General features: G+C 25.6%; 2 protein-coding genes and 1 pseudogene across 2 annotated transcripts; 2 read left to right on the top strand and 1 right to left on the bottom strand.

Moving 5' to 3' along the window:
- Window positions 1-1,123: 1,123 nt before the first annotated feature.
- On the top strand, window positions 1,124-3,544 carry LOC114120281 (ATP synthase subunit gamma, mitochondrial-like; annotated as a pseudogene).
- Window positions 3,545-6,726: 3,182 nt separating this feature from the next.
- LOC114120292 (sodium- and chloride-dependent transporter XTRP3-like) lies at window positions 6,727-20,407 on the bottom strand. The gene is made up of 11 exons (XM_027982157.2): window positions 19,633-20,407; window positions 14,514-14,746; window positions 14,073-14,285; window positions 13,843-13,995; window positions 13,490-13,731; window positions 13,164-13,314; window positions 12,020-12,242; window positions 11,750-11,909; window positions 11,500-11,662; window positions 8,704-8,928; window positions 6,727-8,303 (listed from the first exon to the last, which is right to left on the bottom strand). Exons 1-11 carry the CDS (start codon window positions 19,889-19,891, stop codon window positions 8,175-8,177), a joined length of 2,151 nt encoding a protein of 716 aa, XP_027837958.1. The 5' UTR covers window positions 19,892-20,407; the 3' UTR covers window positions 6,727-8,174.
- LOC114120293 (E3 ubiquitin-protein ligase ZNRF2-like) lies at window positions 14,857-18,519 on the top strand. The gene is made up of 2 exons (XM_027982159.2): window positions 14,857-15,072; window positions 18,300-18,519. The coding sequence occupies exons 1-2, from the start codon at window positions 14,930-14,932 to the stop codon at window positions 18,517-18,519; spliced, it is 363 nt and encodes a 120-aa protein (XP_027837960.1). The 5' UTR covers window positions 14,857-14,929.
- Window positions 20,408-22,233: the final 1,826 nt, after the last annotated feature.

Raw genomic sequence — 22,233 nt, 5'->3', positions numbered from 1 at the left:
AAAATGATTTCAAGATTTTGATAAATTAATGATTAATTAAACCTATAAATTCTATTTAAACAGAATTATCAAAAATCCACTGATTCCGAAACACTTCTAGAATACAAAATATAATATAGGTATGGTTTAATATTTTAATAAATCAACATCAGTTCTGTATGGATATATTATACATCCATATATCATATATAAAATTATTATATTAGCAATTAAAAAGCCAAAGAGCGTATAATATATTATATTAAATTTTAAAAAGCTAGAATTTGCACTAAAGCTTTTAAATTAATTTCGTTATTTTTTTAAATTTATATCTGTTAGTCATATATTTTATAATAAGCATATTTTATGAAACTCAAATATAAATAATATAATGTATAAATAGGTACCTAATCTGTAATGTAATCTTTGAGTAATTTAAATCTTATGATTGTTGTTAGAATAATAAAACAAAAATTATAGTGAACATAATATACGTGATGATAACAATACAAAAAAAATAAATAATAACATACAATTTAATAATTATTGTTGTTGCATTTTTCTGAAAATAATAAACAATTTTTAGTAGAGTTTCCATTATAATACGTTAATATACAACAATAAGTGAATACGACTTATGTATCATTAATGTTTTTGTTACTTGTTTGGAACTAAAAATAATCAGATAATATTATGTTATAAATTTTTTTTACATACAATTTTGAAGGCTAACCATAGATATTTTGATATGATTAAACAATTCTGTTTAGTCAACTGAATATTACGACGAAAAATATATATTATTTTTGTAATTAACATTATTATTTACTTATATCTCCTATTATTTTTGATAGAGTAATACATATACACACTACACAGTACTATATAATATGTATTAATGTATTGTATATTATGTATATCATATTAGTAAATATAATCTGAATTTAGTCAACAACTTATTTTGACTAGATTTCTATTGCATAACCAATTCTTGGTTATTGACTGAAGATTGTATGAAAAATAATTGAAATAGATCGTTTTTACTAGGTATATATTTTATACGTATACGATATTATTCGTATATTTAGCTTTATTTAAAATCGTTGATGGTATAGTTAAATAGGCACTTTAATATTACTTTAAAATGTTTGAACTTGTTGCTCCAATGTTAATGAGTGACATGTATGTATAAACTATAGCTTTATTATTATTTATGACTATACTGACTGGCAACTGCTAGCTAGAAATCTATAACCAAGAAACTAAAGAAACTATAATACACTAAAGATAATAATATAATCTTAAACCTGTATTTGTTAAACATATTTAACAGATATACCTATTGTATCTAGTAATTAGCATCTTAGTATTGAGTACCAAAACCTACATTTAAATTGACTGTGATTAGATGTATTTATACTTACTATTACCTACTATCATTGGCGCAAATCTCAGGGGTGCTAAGTGTGCTTAACACCCCCAATTATTTTCCACTGTATTCTATTATACCTAGTACCTACCGGCTACCTACTATAATTATTAATAGCACCCCCAGGATTTAATAAGGATTTGCAGCAATGCCTACTATAGCTATTTAGTTGGCTATGTATAGTGTATACCTAATAGATATATTTATATTTTGGCTCTATTGAAAAAACTTCTTATTAACAAATGACAACATTGAAATATTGAATAAAATTTGTTCAAAGTATATAATTGCTGTTATTTCTTATTATATCTTCAAACGATTTTTGTTATTATTTAAAATATTAACTGTAGAAATATTTCACTATTATTTAAATAATCATAATCACCGTCCTGCAAAAAATTTTGTTATTTTTGTTGTTTGTATAATAATACCTGATCCTTATAGATCTTAATGCGCAAAATTCAAATCTGAAATTAGTTTGTCTCTATCACGTCTAGTTTTTTTACAAGATAGTATAACATTTATATACCTATAAATAATAATATACGTTATTATTTTATTTGAAATATTTTATTTGCTACAAATTTAACTAAAGTAAAATTCAAAATATTATTAAGCATACTTATTAGAAAATATATTTGTTTATTTTAACTCTTACTTTTAAAGTATAAAAAAAAATTATTCAAGTAACTTGCTATCGGTATTGATTATATAATCAATATATAGGTAGGTACACAATGACATTTTCAAAATATTTATTTTTGAGTACGTAGGTAATAATAATTATGCGATAAATTTACACTTTCAAATGATTTACGAATATTTTTAAAATTTTTTCTAAAAATTATAAGTAATAATATTTTAATCACCGTTATTCATAATTAATTTTCGGTTATTTTTCATCGGTGGTGATCTTCATTTATACAAATTCCACTGTTTTGTATTTGTCGCAGGCCGCAGCATCTGACTAGCCGTCTCCGCAAAGGTGAGCGAAAACTGTCTTTTTTATACTTAAAATAGAATAATTTTAAACTAATAATGACAGTACTTATATGACACATCGTATCAGATATATTGGTATAATTGTATAAATAAGTTCGTCCTACCCATCCCGTGTACAACTCTGTGTTTATTTTCCCGTTTCCGATGCTTCTTCGTTATCATGCATAACTTTCTGTTCATGATCTGACCATAATTTTTGTATTTAATTTCTCTTTTTTTTACTATAGATCCTAGGCCATCGCGTTCATCGTCTCGTGTTACGTAAATATTCAAGTAATTTATTGCAGCCCACCCAAAACTTTTCATCAAATGTCTCCGAGAACCATCCAGAAAAAACAAAATCACTTCGTCCTTAAAACTTGTGTTGGCTGCCAAACTGGGAAAGACTGAGCGTCTGCTGAAGGACGTACGTCCGTTTGGCCATGGCACGCTATAATTTTACAAACATTATACACACATTAACATGCTCAATCATATTGAAAACCATCTCATATTTGCCATTACTTCTGATCGAGGTCTATATGGTGGCATACATACGTCTATCGTGAAAAGAGTTAAACAAGAATTAGACAGGCCCGATCAAAAATTAGCAAAAGTCGTGTAATGTGTTGGCCAAAAATCAGAAAAATTATTAACTAAGTCACATAAATCTAACTTTTTATTTACAGTTTTCAAAATAAGGAAAGATAATATTAATCCCACGTTTCTAGAGGCTTCAAAAATATTTAGTGCGAACTGCGAATGTAATTAGGCTGAATTTATTGCTTGCCAAATAGCTTACAACCAAATTGTTATTAAAGGCAAGTCACAAGTTGATTGGATCTCCATTTATAATACAAATTTCCTTCTCACGGTCGCTCAAATTGCTAGTTTGGAAGAGGTAGAAGAAGAAAATATGAGAAGTTACATTGAATTTTCTACTGTTCACTTTTGTTTTTTACAATGCCGCAATGGTAGAAAACACCTTGTGCTAACATTCTTCTCGTATGATAGCTATAGATACTGCATCTAAAAATGTTAAGTCGTTAAGTGAAAAATTGTACTTGGAGTATAATCGAAAAAGACAATTTAAAATCATGTCAGATCTTATTGATACCTATTGTTTCTGGAAGTCAAGTTATAACTGAAAAATAAACTATTGTTACTATTTGTATATTGTTAAATTAAATTAAATCTTAAAAGATAAAATTACATTGTTAAAACTATAGATGTTTGAAATTACAAAGAGGTAGAACTTGGGGATGCTTAAAGTAAAGTTGAGGGTGCTTCAGCACCCTCGTAGTTACACTAGTGAAAAAAAATCGAACTTTGTATAAGTACTTATATACTATTTAGATTTATTTTATACTGATATATAATAGGTAGTTATATCATTATTATTTAAAATAAAGACATTCTTGTCGTTAGCGGTCTACCGCCCGTTTTTACTTGTCATACTCGGTTGTAGTACCTACTAGTACCTACATACTTAGGTAAACAATTCATAACATATAAATGAATACATAATACCTATAATAATACACAGTAATATAATAATTCAATTATAAACACCACAATTTAATTCTATACATGAAAAAATATATAAAATATATGCATTGATGCATTATATGTATATAATTAGTAAAGTAAGTATTATTTTTAAATTAGGTATAATTTAACATATCTTAAAATACATTCAAATATGTTGTCTTTATTATTTTTTAAACGCCAGCATTGTTCCGCCAAATACGAAAGCAACAATGATGGTGATGACCCTACCATGAATTTTTTTTTTAAACTATTAGAAATTTTAAATATTCCCATAACCTTTCTACACGTTGTGTGTGAGCACTACTGGTGGAATCGATAACAAATTGAGAATGGTTTACGGTTTTATGTATGTACCTTTTAGTTTCTAACATCTTAAATACAAACCATTCATTCGAGTGTATTTTTGTACCAATTTCATTTTGAATTATTCTGTGTAGTGACAGTCTGTCTCTTTTTTCTACTACAAATTATATTGTATCAATAACACCATTAACGTCTTTTTAGCACACCCCAAACACCCATAGACCAGAAAGTTTTTTTACCATAATTGCTGCTATTACTAAAATTAAGCTCCTCTTCATTGATTAACTCTTTTATATCTACATTTTCAGTAGCAATATCAGCTTCGGTATACTTCTCCTAAAATTGAATTATGTAAACATTTTTAATTAATATTTTTTAATAGATATACTGGCTTTAGGATTTTAGGAGATGAGTTAAATATGTGGGAATGTCGATCTTAAGTAGACTTGATGAAAAATTCAAATCTGTTTTTAAAATTCTTATAATCGCTTTTTTATATCAATCGATATAGAGCACGCTTTTTAATCCTATGTTCCACGCGTGTTAGACAAAGACAGTAAATTTGATTTCACCTTTTCTAATCTCCATAGTAAAAAAATAAAAACACAATGTTAAGATAATAGTTCATAATATATTATACTATGATTTAATTGTTTTTATAAATATTTACTGGACAAATTATAAGATTTATCATATTATTTTATTTAAATTATTATTTTACATGTGATGTAATAATTTGCTTTTTTTTTAAATATAGGTATCTACACAGGTAGGCATTCAAGTCACGTAGTCATGCTTATCTAATATGAATAACCAACTTTAAATTTTATGACCACTTATAACTTACCATTTACCTTATTGTTTAATATTATAAGTTGATGTGCTCAGATACTCATACATTAACGAGTATAAGAACAAAATATTTATTATTATATCTTAAAAGGTATTTATCACAATTTACAACATCAAGGTACTTACCTAATGTTTAAGTAGTTTTTAACAAAGCGTTTCCAATATTGGATTAAACTCATTTTTAAACTCAATACGAGTACCTGGGTTTTAATATTTTCATACTCGTGTTTTTTGGTATGCAATTAAGATGTTCAAAATTATTGGTTATTTTCTGTGTATTAGTGACTTTTTGACAATACTTTAATGTCGTCAAATAATAATCTGAATATATTTTGGTAACATTAATCAATATTCATAAATCATAAATCATTTTTATTTAGATATAGGTAGCATATGTTAAGGTATAAATGTGTATAATTATAATGATTATTAAGCACATATAAATAAAACAATTCATTATTTGAATTTCATGTCAATAACTTTATTATATGATAAATTAACATTTAACACAATATATAATATGTACGTCAAACTTAAAATTATTATATTCGTATAAATATAGGTTTCTAAATTGTAAATAGTGTTTAGAATTTTTTCAAATAAAATAAATATATAGGTAAAAAAACATTTTTGATTGAGTAAATTCTAAACAATCTATATGTGAATGTATGACTAAATAGGTTTTAGTTCAATAAACATAAAAAAGATATAATTAAAAAAAAAAAAATATTAAGTCAGTAAATGGAATGTGTACAATACATTTTTATTGTTTAATATTTTAGTTATTATAGCCAATGGACGGCGTAAATTATCAATTTATTATGTTGTTAATAAATAATATAATTAGACGAATAATATAATATCATACAACATTTTCGACATTTTATAACTATAGTGTAAGTTATTATATTATATATTTTATAATTTTGAATAATATGTTATATTATAATGTGATATGTGTATAATATTTTAAAAAAAAAGTATTAAAGATATATGGGCACCATTAGGTTTTTCACATTAAATTACACACAAGTAAAAATAAATAAATATATTCATATCTTATTAGCATACATTATGCATTTGAGCTAGGAACAAATTATATTAAGTAATACAACACAACACTTTTTTTTTTTTATTGAATTCTTTTACTGAGCCCTAATCAATGTTAATTAATGAAGATTTTACACTAACAAATTCAAATTTATAAATTTATCAAATTTGAAAATCTAATGTATTGAGCACTGTTTGTTATTAATATAAATCTATATAAACATAAGAGAGTGGTATCTTCGATTAAACATGAAATTTCGAAAAGTACTTGACCTATGAAGCTTAAAATTCGGTATAAATAGGTAGGTAATAATTAGTAAGTAGAGCAGGTTTATTAAGAATGGGTTTTTGTGAAATTCAATTTCTGAGAGGGGGTTAAAATTGGTAAAAATGGAATTAAGTACAATTTTTTGTCAATTTGTGGGTTACTATAGTATAACAAGGATGACAAACAAAGCAAAAATTGATTATTATTAAATTAGAAATTACTAATTAGTATTTAAGTGAATATATGTCAGAAATATGAATGAAATCTGTGTCACACAAACATTACCTAACTATCTTTAAATGCCTCATCAATCAAAAAAAAAAAAAATATTGGGTATTATTGGGATTTTTAAAAAAAAAATATATATCAAACATTGGAAGATTAATTTAGACATGCGCGTCTACTTTCAGCTATTAGATCTTTAAAACGAAACGCAAGCTGGGAAACAGACTGGATCAGAGCTTTTCTACTTCAAGAACTATTGAAGCATACAAAGAGCTAAACACACAGCGTGAAGCTGAATGCTTACGATAGTGTTGATCAAAAACTAAAATCGATCTCAGAAAATTGGCATTCAATTACGAAAATGAAAATAAATATAGTTACAAACGCATTGTGATGTCGTAGTCGTAATATTGGTCAAATGATTAATTTGTGCTTTTATTGTGGTGCTTTGAAGTTCCCACTCGCGTAACGCTAAACATTAACTTTCACATGGATGCATTTCTTAAGAGCAACAAAGTGCCCGAGAACATAACAGTATACCTATTATATTTTTATTATTTTGACAATAGAAATTGGTGACTTCGGTGGGGATTTAAAAATGTAAACATATGCCATGCACAATTTAACTTTGTGATCAGTATACTTATTATTACATTCTATAGTGTGATCTTTATATAATTTAATTTAATCTTAAAATGTAGGCACACGAAAATCTTCTATATTTAATAACAATCTTTTAAATCGTATACAAAATATTTTGTTCAAGAAAATATGGAATTTCTAGAAATACATATCATATATTATGTTATATTATGTATAATGCATAAGACTTTCATGTTATTACAATTTACAATATTATGTTTATTTTTAATTTATATTACCTATATTTCTTTTAAATATGTTCTATTCACAACACTTACATGTTTTTCTTAATTGTTAATTCATTAGAGCTTATAGTGTAACAGTAATTAGCAGATTTAAGTGAGCAATACATTTGCTTCTTCACTAATCATTAGTCTATTTTCGCTAATAGTTGGCAGGTCACAGGTACTTCGATTATGTTATGTAATATTAATACATTTGTTCAAAAATTTAAGTACTTATAAAAATTTAGTCAGTCACAAATATTATATTCGCAGAACTACTGCTTCAATAGTTTGATCTAAACAATTTGGCCTTTATCCTTTTGTTAATAGATACTTCACGCATATTATTATTTATATAAGGTATATATATATTACATCAAGATAAGTCATGAATAGGTCTTTAAGTCATTTTGGAAAACAAATGATATTGATATCGAATTCACTAAATGAATATAGATAGATAGTATCTACTAGTTACTACATATAGCTAGTATACCTATGCGAAATACATTTAATTGAAAATAGATTTATAGTTATTTAAATTAATGTATAGGTAGTTTAAAATTTAAATCACATCGATGCATAATATAATCATAGTATAGATGTTAACATTTAATTAATAAAATATTACAACATAATTATAACTTCATGACGTGTATAAAGTCCCATATTAAAGGTAAACTTGACCTCTAGCAGATTTCCAAGAATCGAGAACCTCAATTTTATACATACGTACTGGAGCTTGGGCTATTGAAGTATCTAACTCCTCATCATTTTCTGAATCATGACAATCGTCAAACTAAAAAAAATATAAGTTTACAATGTGTTAGTATATTGCATATAATAATTTGTAAGTTCCAGTGTACAGTATTAGAAATAAAAGAAATAACATATTTTGACTCAGGGATTGGGATCAATGTTTATTGCAATATTTATGTTTTAGCTAATTTATATACCCAATAATCATTATACACAATAGGTAAAATACAAGTATTGTTTAAATTTTATATAATATAAAATTATAAATTCATATAATAATATATAATATATTAGACTTCAAGCTTACTTAGTTTAACAAACTTTATATCACATTTAATAAAGTTAATTATTAGAATTTCATAAATAAAATAAAATAAAAATTACAGAAAAATGATAAAACCTCGGTACCTAAGTATTATAATGTTTATTTATATACTTACATCAATTTCTGTTATAATTCCTTTTCCAGACAACCCTGAGTCTGATCGCTTGATATGTCCACAAGTAGTTTTTTTTGCTTTATTTAGAGATTCTAAAAATTTGAAAGTAAGGTTTTGTCGACTATCCACCATGCAGAACGCTAATATTAATAGAAGACATATAGCTGTAATCGCCCAAATTATAAGTTGAGCCCAGTATGGATACCTCATCTTCGTTAAGAAATTCTGAAATAATCAATAACTTTATTTTGTAAACTTTTAAATTTATATAAGATTAATGTATTATAGATAAATATATATTTTATTGATTATGCAATGAGTTATATTATCATAAAGAAGATAAGTCAGTATTTTAGAAATATATTTTGTAATTGTCTTTAAATTTAGTGACTAGTATTATTAATTACATACCTGATATTTCTATAATTTATTAATTAAGGACATTTTAGTATTATTACTCCCTCGTTTATTTATATGAGCTATAAAATATCCATAATATTATCCTAAAATGGTAATAACGTGGAACTCGTGATTTATTTTACATATTTTATGTAATGTATTATAAAAATTAAAATGTTTCAATATATTGTGTTGGATAAAATATTATACATTAATATTCTATAATGATTTATGCTATTTTCTCATTTTCTACATATTGAATATATCTTTAATTATATTAGTTTTATACTTATATGAACTTAAATTGAAACTTATTTTATTACTTTAACATTATGATGAAAACAACTATAAATTCAACAAATTAAATAGGTAGGTATTTAAATTGAATAAACATTTAGGTATTTTTGTGAACTAACCATATGATATCTAACATCAGTAACGAATTTGAACAATTAATATAATATAAATTATATACCATTAGGCATTAAGTAGTCATTATAGTTTCATATTAATATGTCGACTATTGGAATTCCAATGAAGCTGGAAATCGCACAAACAAACATGAAATGAATATAGATAACCATTATTTAGTAGCTCAATTAAAATTATTCACTACCAAATACCAATAGCGTGAATGACCAATTCGTATCCATTAAGCTATTCAAACTAATGATCTTAACCTCAAATAATACCTACGTCCCACGTTAATACATTACACATTTACTCTTGAGTATAATATACGTTGTACTCAATATAAATTATAAAGCAATGACATGTTGTAACATATATAATAGAAGTAGTGACTAGTAAGTAATGTTGTAACAATTCGTGTAAGCACCGAATGTATCTATAGATTATATTATATAATATAATATAATCATTAACCTATCTAGATTTTACATTCTAAACGCTTTGATGAATGTATTCTAATGTAAATATGGCATTTTTTTTGTGTTTGTGCTTACTGTGCTTACTATAGTGTGTATACATTTTTTCTATGATAAAAGATTTAAAAATGTTTCGATATTTAACTTTGAGGGTTAATTCAGACGCTCGTAACATTTTTCCAATAATGACGCTTCGAGTTTCCTCTATAGTTATTTAAAAAAAAAACTTATGGAAAACGTTGTGTTAGATTTTTCAACTTAAGATATAAATGCTTAGAGTTTTATGAATTTTTAACTACAAAATTACTTGCAAATTTTCGCAATTTTGACATATTTTATAAAATTTTAACTTTAAACATTTATAAAAACTAAAAAATATAAAAAATTATACTTAGCTAACAAATTTTTTATTTTTTAACTACAATAAGAACTAAGAACAGCCTATAAGAAACGTTGTATTAAATTTTCGAGTTTTAAAAAAAAATACTTAGAAAAATCGAAAATTTCAAGGATATTCTATTTGGCATCGGAAAGTTTTAAATTGAAGCATTATTTCGACAAATTGTGGTGTACACAGACACAAAAAAAAACACACATCATTGTAAAATCAATACATTCCACACTCCGTTCAGAATCTAAAATAGTTTACAATATATTTTTATGAGCAATTGAAATTAGATTATACTTTAGATTAATTTCAAGCTATTGCCTATTTATAAAAGAAACCTATTCACACCATTCTATGGTAAGTTAGTTAAAAGTCAATACAAATTATACATATAATATAATATATAGGGACTATTATAATAGTTATTAATATAATAAATGCAATATTTTTAATAAACATTAATTTATATAACAGTATGTTACATTTTAAAAATATATAATAATTGGGTTTGGTTGATATATCGTTTCCGTTAAAAACTATTTTTATTTTAAAATGATAATCATTGAATTTAAATTAAATATATTACAATGACATACTCAATGAAAACCGAAAAAATACAATCCACACTTATTATACAGAGGGGTGGAAACCTATACTAACCCACTGAACTAAATTTATTAAACCTAAATTTTCAATATAATCATAAACTATTTAATCATAGTAAGCCTCTACAACTTAAACAATTTATTATTTACTATTTATTTACAATTTTAAAAATTTTAATTTTTAGTAAACTTTTTTAAATATAAATAAACCTATATTTACAACACTTTTAAATAATATATTATTATAAATTATAGTTTATATTGCTAACCTATTTTTTTTATCATATACTTTTGTGTAAAAATTAATTATTTAAAAATTTTTAATTGTTCAATGGGTAAATTATTATACACATATATGTTTAAGAGAATTCTTATTGATAAATATTCAAAATTCTAGAAATAATAACTTGTTTAATTTGTAAGTACAAATTTATAATTTTTTTTATTCAAAAATTCAAATTCATATGAAAAGTGTATAGCATATTATATTGCAGTAATTTGAGCATTTTGTACTTACACTTCTATGTGTCCAAACTTCATATCTGAAACCATCTAAAATGCCAACCGTCAATATAGATGAGAATGTTAATATCAGCAACATTGGAGTAATATGTCTCCAGATGAAAATAGATAGACGACCAATTGTATGTCCAGTCATATCATAAATATCAAGTAAAAATCTGATAATTAAATTATTAACAATATATTATTAATTTAAAATAGTATTATATAAACTATTATATAGGTAATATATATTTAGTACTTACTGTTTATATCCATAAATGAATACAATAATTAGAACCTCACAAAGAGCTAACACCGTTAAACATGGGTTGATAAAAACTTCATTGTATAATGACAGCCAATAAACACCCGTTCTAGTAGTAAATACCAATCCACAGACACAACATATTGTACAAAGTACGCCTATATTAAATATTTTATTTATTTTATTACCACTAATATAATATAATTTAAAATCTTACATCAATAATTAAAATTAAAATAACAGATTATATTAAATATTAAAAACGTACTTGAAATACAAAATTTAGACATTTTTTTTAAACATTTAACTTCAGCAAGTGCCCAGACAAACCAGCTTAATAAACGTATCAACCATGCTGTACCAATTGTAAGAATTAATATTTGTGGAATGTTAATGACAATTTTGGTTTGATAGCCAGTAATTTTCTCAAACGAAAAACTTGTGGTAAACTCTCCGAGGGCTATAAAAATTAGGCCAATACCATTACTAGCCTGTAAAATATTTTTTAAATTATAAACTAATACAGTACTTTTAATATATAAAAATTTAATGAAATAACTCTTTTTCCTTCCTTCATATAAGATACAAAACAGAAATAATATTGATATAAAAAAAGTATTTAAACAGATTTAATTGTAGTAAAAACTTATAAATATTTAAATTAATATAGATTTATAGATTTATTAATATATATTATTATATATTATTAATTTATAAAACCTCAAAATCTATTGCATTATGCAAACAATGAATTTTTTATATTTAACATCGAATAACTGTATACAATACATTCCGGAGGAAGTGACCGGCCGACGTCATATGAAAGTATACCTAAAATGATGAAAAAATACCCTTTAAAGAGGGTGTTAATTTTTTTATTTTTTAAGTTATGGCCAATTTAACTTTTTTTACACAAAATCAAACCTACTACGTATTTTTATGTTTCTCCAAAACTTTTCAATATTTTAACATGATTTTTTTTAAGCTATTTAATTACCCTATCGACCAACATTACAATTAAACCAGAAATTATGCAAACTATTATAATTAAATTGAAAAAGTAAACATTTTTATTAAAAGTTAGATTTCTTTTTTTAAATAAATCTCGGATTACTACGCCAAATAATCCAATGTTTAGTATGGGTTTATTTGTATGTTTATTATTTTACTATATAATATCGAGAATACTTTAAAAGTTAAGTTTTTATATCTTCTACAATCGCAGAGAAATATTAAAAAATGCGTGGTAGGTTTGGTTTTGTTTTAAAAAGTTAAATTCCCTCTTTAAAGGTTATTTTTTCATTATTTTAGGTATACTTTCGTATGGCGTCGGCCAGTCACTTCCTCCCGAAACACATATGTATTTACAATAATATAGAATTGCCAATTATATATTATCTCAAATACATTACCAATTTAAATTGATTTTCCATATTACATTCTTGTACATCAAAACTCATCAATGTATCGTCTAATTTTCGACTAGCAATTAGTGCATCATAATTATTGCTATAAAATATGTGTGCAGGCATGTCTTTAGAATTATCCCACTTGTAAGCTGATCTAAAAATCATGAACAATTATATTTAATAACAAACATTTTTTATAATAGCTTTAGAAATTTAATAGTTAGGTAATTTGAAATCAAAACAATTAAAACATTATTATGAATATAAATTGTGTTTTGTTTTCAATTCACCCTCATAAAAGTTTTCATAGTATTGTAGTTTGGTTATACCCGATTACGCAATTTTTAATGTCTTGTAATACATTTGGTATTATTGTGGAAACTATAAACCAAGTCCACACAAATACTAAAATGAAACTGAAAGATACCACTACTGTAGCAGTCAACAGAAAATTGCTTTTACGTTTAGAAGATGAACCGAAAGACGTCCATGAACCATGCACTAATCCCAAAGAACAAAATACTTGGATAACTGCATCAACCCAAATCGGGAAAACCAACAAGTCTTTTAGCTATAAAATAATAATAGAAATACAATAATTCCTTATTGATAACATAGGTATTATACAGTTTACATAGTTTTATTATTTTGAAAATCTTAAATAAATTAAAAATGTAATTACCTCTACTGACGTGATATACAAGAAGCTAATATACCCATAACCTGATTCAACAATGTATACAACAATTAACAAAAAAGGCGGGATTACACATGTCATGATTTGAATATAAAACGGTAAACTTTGAAACATTGAATTCGAAAAATTAATGAGTGCCTAAAATAAAAATAAATTTCATAATATTAAATACGACGAATAAACTTTATTCTAAATAATATCGAAATAATACATACTTGTATATACTTGTTTTTAAATGTAATCCAAGCTGCTGTCAGCATTATAGCTAAAGAAAACCAAGTGAAAAACAATGAAAATGCTTGGACCGTTTGTATCTCACTAGTTTCATCCATAGAACTTGTTACGTTTAATACAGTCTTGTGCCAGAATGACTGAGATCTTTTGGGATCAATAGATGGTTGACCATGTGGGGGCCACAATTCTGGAAACTAAAATAAAATAATAAGTAGGTAAAAAAGTTAAAAAGTAATTATATTTTAACCTTCAAAAAATACTACAATTCTTAATAAAGGTGATGGAATTCCATACTTTTGTACATAATTTTAAAAAATATTTAGAAATTAGAAGTAATCTAAAATGTTACTTAATACTTAATAAAATAATTTTTTAGGTGCATATATTAGCTGTATTCAATACTTGAGAATAATAATAATTACCTTATTCATGTCAATCATATACTTAATTCCCCAAGTTATGATAGTTCCATAATAGCAAAACATAGCGATATTAACTAAGCATATAACCATGCCAATACCTCCTAATTGAGGATTAATTGTTGTCCATATTGTTATACTATTATGTCTCAATTTTTGACCGATTCCGATTTCCATAATAAGTAATGGATAACCCACTAAGCACATAATAACCATATATGGTATTAAAAAAGTACCTGAAATTAAAAATTAATTTATAATAAATTAAGAGTAAGGTAAAAACAAATTGTTTATTTTTCTTCCAATATTTATTTACAATGTGATAATCAATTTTATGGTTTTACTCATTTTCATAGTTACAAGTTTTTTAAAAACATTTAAATAATCATTAAATAATAAACAGAATTTTAAAAACCTAAATGAATCAAAGGGCAAACAATAATCCGAGTCAAAAATGGTCGTTGTATATATCTAAACTTAAAAATTGTAGAAAGCGCAAAAAAGAAAAATGTCCAATATGCCAGAAAATTATTTCAAATATTTCAATATATCGCTATAATAAGTGAGTTATCATAAATTTATAAATTTAAAAATTATTTTATTGCTGAGAAAGGGTTGCTATTAGAAACTAAAAAGAACAAGTATTTCAAAAGTTTCTCTTAGAACTTCCTGATCTGCCTATAAAGATTCGAAATTTGATTTAATTGGTATTTTATGGAGGTAATATCGTTCGATATTTTTAATTATTTACCTATACGAACAAAACACAATAAAATAATAACAAAGAGTAATAAATCATAGAAAATTCACTCTAATGTAGTACATTGTGATTTATTTTTCAATATAAAGTGACTATAATAAAATGTTAGTGTTAATCATAGAGTATTTTTAGTTTTATTGCTTTGGATTTATGGAAATTTAATTATTGAATACAAAATTATCTAGATTAATTTAGTGTTTTAAGTATGTATCATTGAATTTTAATTAAAAAATATTCTTTGTATGAACATATTTAATTAATAACTAAACTGTGTGATTATTTTTTTTTTTTTTTTTGAACACTACCCATTATTTTAAAATATATTAATGTTTTTAAAAAAAAATTTCTCTCATAATTTCAGATTGAAATAAACAATTTTTTTTTTGTTTTTAAATTTGACTTTTTATTGTTTTAATTTCTCAAGTTTTTATTTTTTAAAATGAAAGTATACATTTTTTATTTCTGAAGTATGATATTTTTATACATACAAATTGAATTTCGAATTTGTAATTTATAAGTAATTAGTATTTAAACTTTAAAATTTAGATGTTCGGAGTAGTAGACTAGCATTTTATGAGGTCTACTCCACTTGCTTAGCAAAACTTTAAATATTTATTAAGTTATTTCGTATAACCAATAAACTACACATCACATTATTTTTTTTTTTTTTTTGGGGGGGGGGGGGTATAAAAATACTATGAAACATTTTAAGGTTCAGAAACTTAAATTAAAAATATTTGTTGTCATTCATAAAGCAAAAAACTTAAAAAAATTTTAATGGTAAAAATATTTTTTTTAAAGTTGATTAATTTTTACAAGAGAGTACGAGGTACATGCAAAATATTTTTAAAAATATTAATACATTTAAATATTGAGTTTTGTTCGATGAAAAAATTATTCTGTATAGTGTATAAGGTATAATTTTATAATAGAATCCCTAGAATCCATGCATTTCAAATAAATAAAGCTATGTATCAGTAGGTATGTATATAAAATGATTAATAGCTAACACAGTGTATATATTGTACATTGGTATTATTAGATACCCTATAGTATATTACAGTATGTTATATTTTAGTACTCATTTTTGATATTCTATGTATTATAAAAAATATGAATTAGATATTTAAATCGTTTCTTGTTAACAAAATCTAATTATAACAAAAATTGTTCTATTTGTGTTTATTCAAAATACATAAACTAATAAAGTAATAACCATTTTAACCTATAGATGTAGGTACTAGATACTTGTCTTAAAAATCAATGAAGTTTTGCGTGTTAAATTTAAATTAAATTTTGATATATCACATAAAAACTATAGATATAAGAAAAGTAAAAAATAATATACTAGGTACCTAATATAAATTTAATAATATCTAAAAAAATAATTTATATATAATTAATATAACATATAATATTATTAATATATTATAATATATAAATATATATATACCTAATAATTAATATAACAACTTATCAAATAAGCATTTGACATTATTGTATAATAATGTAATATGTTAAATATTTTATATGATTATACACTTATTTCGTAGTATTGATTAAATATTGTGTATTTAATATGTAATTTCTAATTAATGGTTAAAGTATCAAGTTTTGATTTCTTTATATCTAATTGGTATCATACTATCATTGAAATCTTGAAAAAAATATATAAAGCTAAATTAATATTATTTTATATTTAACAGTAAATTTAATTTATTTAAATATTTTTTTATAATAATAAAAGAAGTTGTTATTTTTTGTCTTGAAATATCAAAGTTAAAAGTTACAACAAATCGATTTTATATTCATTTTTAATAAGTAACACATAAACGTATAAAACTATTGCGATTTCCATAACTATTTTATAACTATATCTCTACATTTTCTAGCAATTACACACTGTAAAATATGGAAACTTAATAAACTATAATAGTATATATAAAAATTATAATTGACAAAATCAACTACTAAGCCATTTTGTGGCAAATTAAAAATAATAATAATTCCAAAGACTTGATGTATTTAGAAATTATAGTTTGTAACTTAATAACGTACAATTTTTTTTAACAATTTCAGTGTTAAATTGAAGTTTTATAAATTTAATGTAAATTTGCAATTTTATTTTTATTTTTACTGTTAAATATAAAAATGTTAATTATAAATGTATAGTTTAAAATTATTTTTCATATACTGTAATGATTGCTTTCAAATACGTATACGTATTTTCGTATGTAGTAAACATGCTAATATCCTACATTACAAAAAGTAAAGGAAAACGATGCCCAACATGGCAACATCGATCCTGGCCTCTGTAGTATACCCTATGTGTACTACATATTCTATATTTTATTTTTTATAATATAATTCTATCCTTTTAAATATTGAATTTCTCAATACTCTTACATGATGCATACAATCAAACGTTTTAATGTTTTTAAGAAGACGCTATAGCCGCCTATTTTGTCTTCGTCTTACAAATATAGGTACAACAACTACAACTATAACAGAGCAAATTTGATTTTAGTGAAACCAATTTTGTGTTATTAACTTTAATATTAGAGTGAATAGTCCTATTATCAATGTTTATAAAAGTAAGAAAATTATCTATGCTTAAGCGTTGGCTTTTTCGATATTTTAATTTTAAAGCAAGATAATATGAGTATTATAAATTATTACAAGTTAAAAATATTGATATCCAGCTTATAAAAATTAAAAAATTAATAAAATCTAACCCTGGGGACACAGATAAAATATGTTCTTAGTAACCTTACTTTTAACCTTATAATTCACTCTGATATTAAAGCATTTAAAGCTAACATCTTAAAATTGGCATTACTGAACGCAAATTTGCTAAGCTTTATGTTTGTAAGACAGTGAGTTAGTGACAACGAATACAAGTGCAACTTCCTCTTAATTTTAATCATATAAAAATGTATACTTCATCATATTATTATGTTAACAGACTTTGTTTTTATTTGACATTAGTTATCTATTTATTTATGCTAATAAATTAAGTTGTGCTGTAGTCATGTAGAACAATGTTCAAGAATGTTTGAATTACGAACTAAGATGTACAACGAAGACGTGATAAATATGGATAAAAGTGTTGAATGTGCAATTTGTCTGGACAATATGGAATGTGGACAGAGAATAGCTCGACTAAAGTGTTTATGTACATACCATAAGGCTTGCATAGACTTATGGTTAAATAAAAATACATGGTGCCCGAATCATCCACCTCTATAATAGTGTGGTCATAAGTTCATTGATTAAACTACTAACATACTATAGTGCTGTACATTCAACTTAGTATAGGTACTACTCGGACATGAAAATGAAAATATATCTATATTATAACACCTATCAATCAATAAAAAATATTAATTTATTATTGTATATCAACACTACTTTATAGAATCAAAAATAAAATATATTTTATAAATAATAATTTAAAAGGTTTTTGACTTAAAATTTTCAATTTCATAGTTATATTTTACTTTAATAAAACAATATATTAACAAAAAACTAATACATCAATACAATTTTCCAAGATTATAATAGGGAAATTTTATATTTTTGTAAGTTTTATTAAAAAAAATGTGTTAGGTATACCTTATTTTATTCATAAATTTAGAAATGACGTTCATTAAAATTCAAGTATTATGTACCTATAGGCTATAATACCTATTTTAATAACTTAATAATTTATGTTCTTATCATTAATAATCCAATAATAATTATAGTTAAATTCTACAATAATAAATCATTTAAATTATTTTCAAGATCAGGCCAATCAAGTTTATATACTGTTTTTAGATTTGTTTATAAATTAACAAAGAAAAGTAATATTAAAAATAAAATAAAAATATTATCACACTATCGAATGTCCGTGTATAGTGAGAGAAACGTTAAATAGATATTTACAGTTTACTCCTTTATATATACTTATTACTTATATATGTTTATTCTATATTTTATCATTAACTAGCGTAGGTATATTATTACATCCGTATTTATGGATTACGTCTTACAAACACTTCATATAATATACATGATAGTAAATTTACGATGAGCAGAACTAATATATTGTTATAGTTTATTTAATATTATAATGAATTGTCTCGTCATCATCAAATTAAAAGATAAAAATATATGTTTATATGTTGGTTTTTATTTTTGAGAGTGTCAAAAAGAGTACGTAAAATATTGCAAAAGTTCTCATAACTCACTGTACCTATATTATATATAATGGTAGAACGCATGTGAGTATATATAATAGCGCCTTCTGGGTACTAAGTTTATAATACGCATAATATATTATTTTATTTTTATAAGAACAAATAAACTAAAATAACTCACCACCACCATACTTGAGGCACACGTAGGGAAATCTCCAGAGAGTGCCGAGTCCGATGACCTGCTGACAGGCGAGCATGGACGTCTTCATATCGTTTATCGGCGTTCTGTTTGTCAGCCCTTTGCTGTCACTGCCGTTGTCGTCTAAACACGTGGCGGTCGATCTCTTCTGCGTATGTTGGCCTTCCAGCTCGTCGTCATCGTTTGGACGGCCGCTGCCGTCGGTAAGCGGCACCAGCTCCTGGTTGTCCCTGGGTGCCATTTGCCCGATATCCAGGTCTCCCGATCGGAACCACTCGCTACACACTGCGAGTATATTCGATTATTCTCCCGTTCACCGCAGCAGCAGCAACATGTTTAGTACGAGCGACGACAAATCTGCAGCGGACAGTGCGGTTCGCGTTCAACGATCGCCGCGCCAACGCCGGATATTGTGGTGACAGTGGTAGTATATAATATAATGTAGGTGGACGCACTAGCGCTATAAAGTTGGGAGGAATGATGTGTCGCAGTGGTGTGTTGCGTACTTTTGCGTGAAATTATGTTTGTGTGTGTGTGTGTGTATGTGTGTTCGTTGGCTTGCACCGCTGTTTCCCCGTCCACGAGCGGGGAAAATCGTTGTCGAGCGCGCCTGCTCGACACCGCCACCGACCCTTACTAAAACGGCGCACTCTGTGCTAAACGAACGTTAACTTTAAGCTGCGTGGTTATAACAGTATAAGAGCGCAGTATATAAGGTCACCACCCCCGCCCCATAGTTCCACATACCCTAACGTCAAAAACCGTTGCGTTTTATCCCCCCCCCCCACATTTTAAACTATATCTATATCATAAATATAATAATCACTATAATTTATGGACTGTGTATCTCCTAGGTATACCCTACTAAAGGTTTCCTATATTGTAGTGCCAACATCATTGAAATACATTTATTAAATAAATGGTCACGGAATTCCCATCACTTCAATGAAAACCAATGTACACCTTTGTACCGAATTTGTTCCCGAGCCCCAACCCCATATGCCGAATTGGTTCCCGTTTGAAAAATGAATTTTATTAAAATATTAAGATTATTAATAAGTATATTATAGTTACCGTTTAATTACGCACAATTTCTTTTTCAACTTTATAGACTTAGAACTATCTACTTTAAAGTAGTCTTGATTAAAAATAATAATCAACAAATTATTAGTTCCTTTTCACTAAATATAGGTAAACTCAATAATAACGAAAAATTAAAATTAAAAAAATATAAATTAAAATACGATCAATGTATAAGCGCAAACAAATTTATATAGGTACGAGTATAAATAACATTATACACGACGTAGCTATGAACTGAACGAAGAAAGAAAACAATGAATTTCATTTGAATAGTCGTACAGATACAGACGCTTTCGATGAAGAAATTAACAAAACAGAAAAGACTCCTCTCTCTTTCTCTCTTGCTATTTATGTGTAGGTAATAGGTATATTGTAATGAATATAGATTAGGACAGGCAAGTTATTTATTTTTTAGTTATATTCTAAAAATGTTAGTCCCCTGACCTCAATTACTGCTATCCCTGCTATCAGTTTATATTATTAGTTTAAACACTATAAACGTATATAATAATATGTTTATATATAGGTACATATAATACATTATAAAAGTGAGGTATGTGGCGATTAAATTGACTACGGTGTTAAAAGAAAAAAATTGTAAAAGGTTAATTTTGTCAAAGACAATGCAATATATACGATTATTTGATTATACGATATTTCTTCAATTTTTGGCACCAAGCACATAACATAGAAAAAGTGTACCTATGATGAGTAACCTATCTACGTGTTTTTGTATAAATATTATAAAGCGACGAGCAACTAAGGTAGAAATGTAGAATAGAACATCATAAATTTGTTTAGAGAAAAAATTATCATTTGTTTAATGATAATCAACCATCAATATCAAACAATAATTTATATGTGGGTAGTTAAACAGTGGCGGCGAGATATCCTAGACCATTTTAATATGTTGAGTAAAAAAAAAATGGTTTAGACTATGATGATACTTATAATAAACATAATATATTATACACTAGCAATATTATTATATTATAACATAATTACATAACCTTGTAATGACAATAATATATTGTGCACTTGCTCGTCATCGTAAAATTATTTTAAATTAAATAAATGAGGCTTTGGACAATATAAATTTAATGATTCTTGACAAGATCGATGAAATCATAACAACAATCGAACAAGAAGAAAAAGAAGAAGCAGATATCGATAAAGTAGTCGAAGAAGACAAAAGTAATGGATAGACTGTTGATGTTGGCAGATGTTGATGTACCAATCACCGTCACTCATGGCGGAGACGCGCCGATTGATGGATCTACAACCATTATCATCGAGGACGGACCGCGTTGCGACGGTGCAGAAATCGTTGTAAACAGCACTTCGGGGCCTAGGGATGCGGAAGTGAAAAATAGTTTTGGAGATATCATCGGATGGCTGGATCCGGGCGTGGCACTCCTGCAACAAATCGCCCCCCATCGACGACAAAGACCGTGACTTGCAGTGATGTGGCGGGGCGTCAAGTAAGTTTTCTAGGGAATA

The sequence above is a fragment of the Aphis gossypii genome, chromosome 2 (genome assembly GCF_020184175.1).
Source record: "Aphis gossypii isolate Hap1 chromosome 2, ASM2018417v2, whole genome shotgun sequence".
Lineage (NCBI taxonomy): Eukaryota > Metazoa > Arthropoda > Insecta > Hemiptera > Aphididae > Aphis > Aphis gossypii.
This window is presented reverse-complemented; position numbering and strand designations above follow the sequence as displayed.

Coding starts and splice junctions, on each gene's coding strand:
- LOC114120293 (XM_027982159.2), top strand. CDS start 14,930: ATGAATCAAAGGGCAAACAATAATCCGAGTCAAAAATGGTCGTTGTAT. Junction 15,073..18,299: donor TCAATATATCGCTATAATAA/GTGAGTTATCAT, acceptor GTTGTGCTGTAG/TCATGTAGAACAATGTTCAA.
- LOC114120292 (XM_027982157.2), bottom strand. CDS start 19,891: ATGGCACCCAGGGACAACCAGGAGCTGGTGCCGCTTACCGACGGCAGC. Junction 13,732..13,842: donor TGTATATCACGTCAGTAGAG/GTAATTACATTT, acceptor ATTATTTTATAG/CTAAAAGACTTGTTGGTTTT. Junction 12,243..13,163: donor TGGAAAATCAATTTAAATTG/GTAATGTATTTG, acceptor AATATTTTACAG/GCTAGTAATGGTATTGGCCT.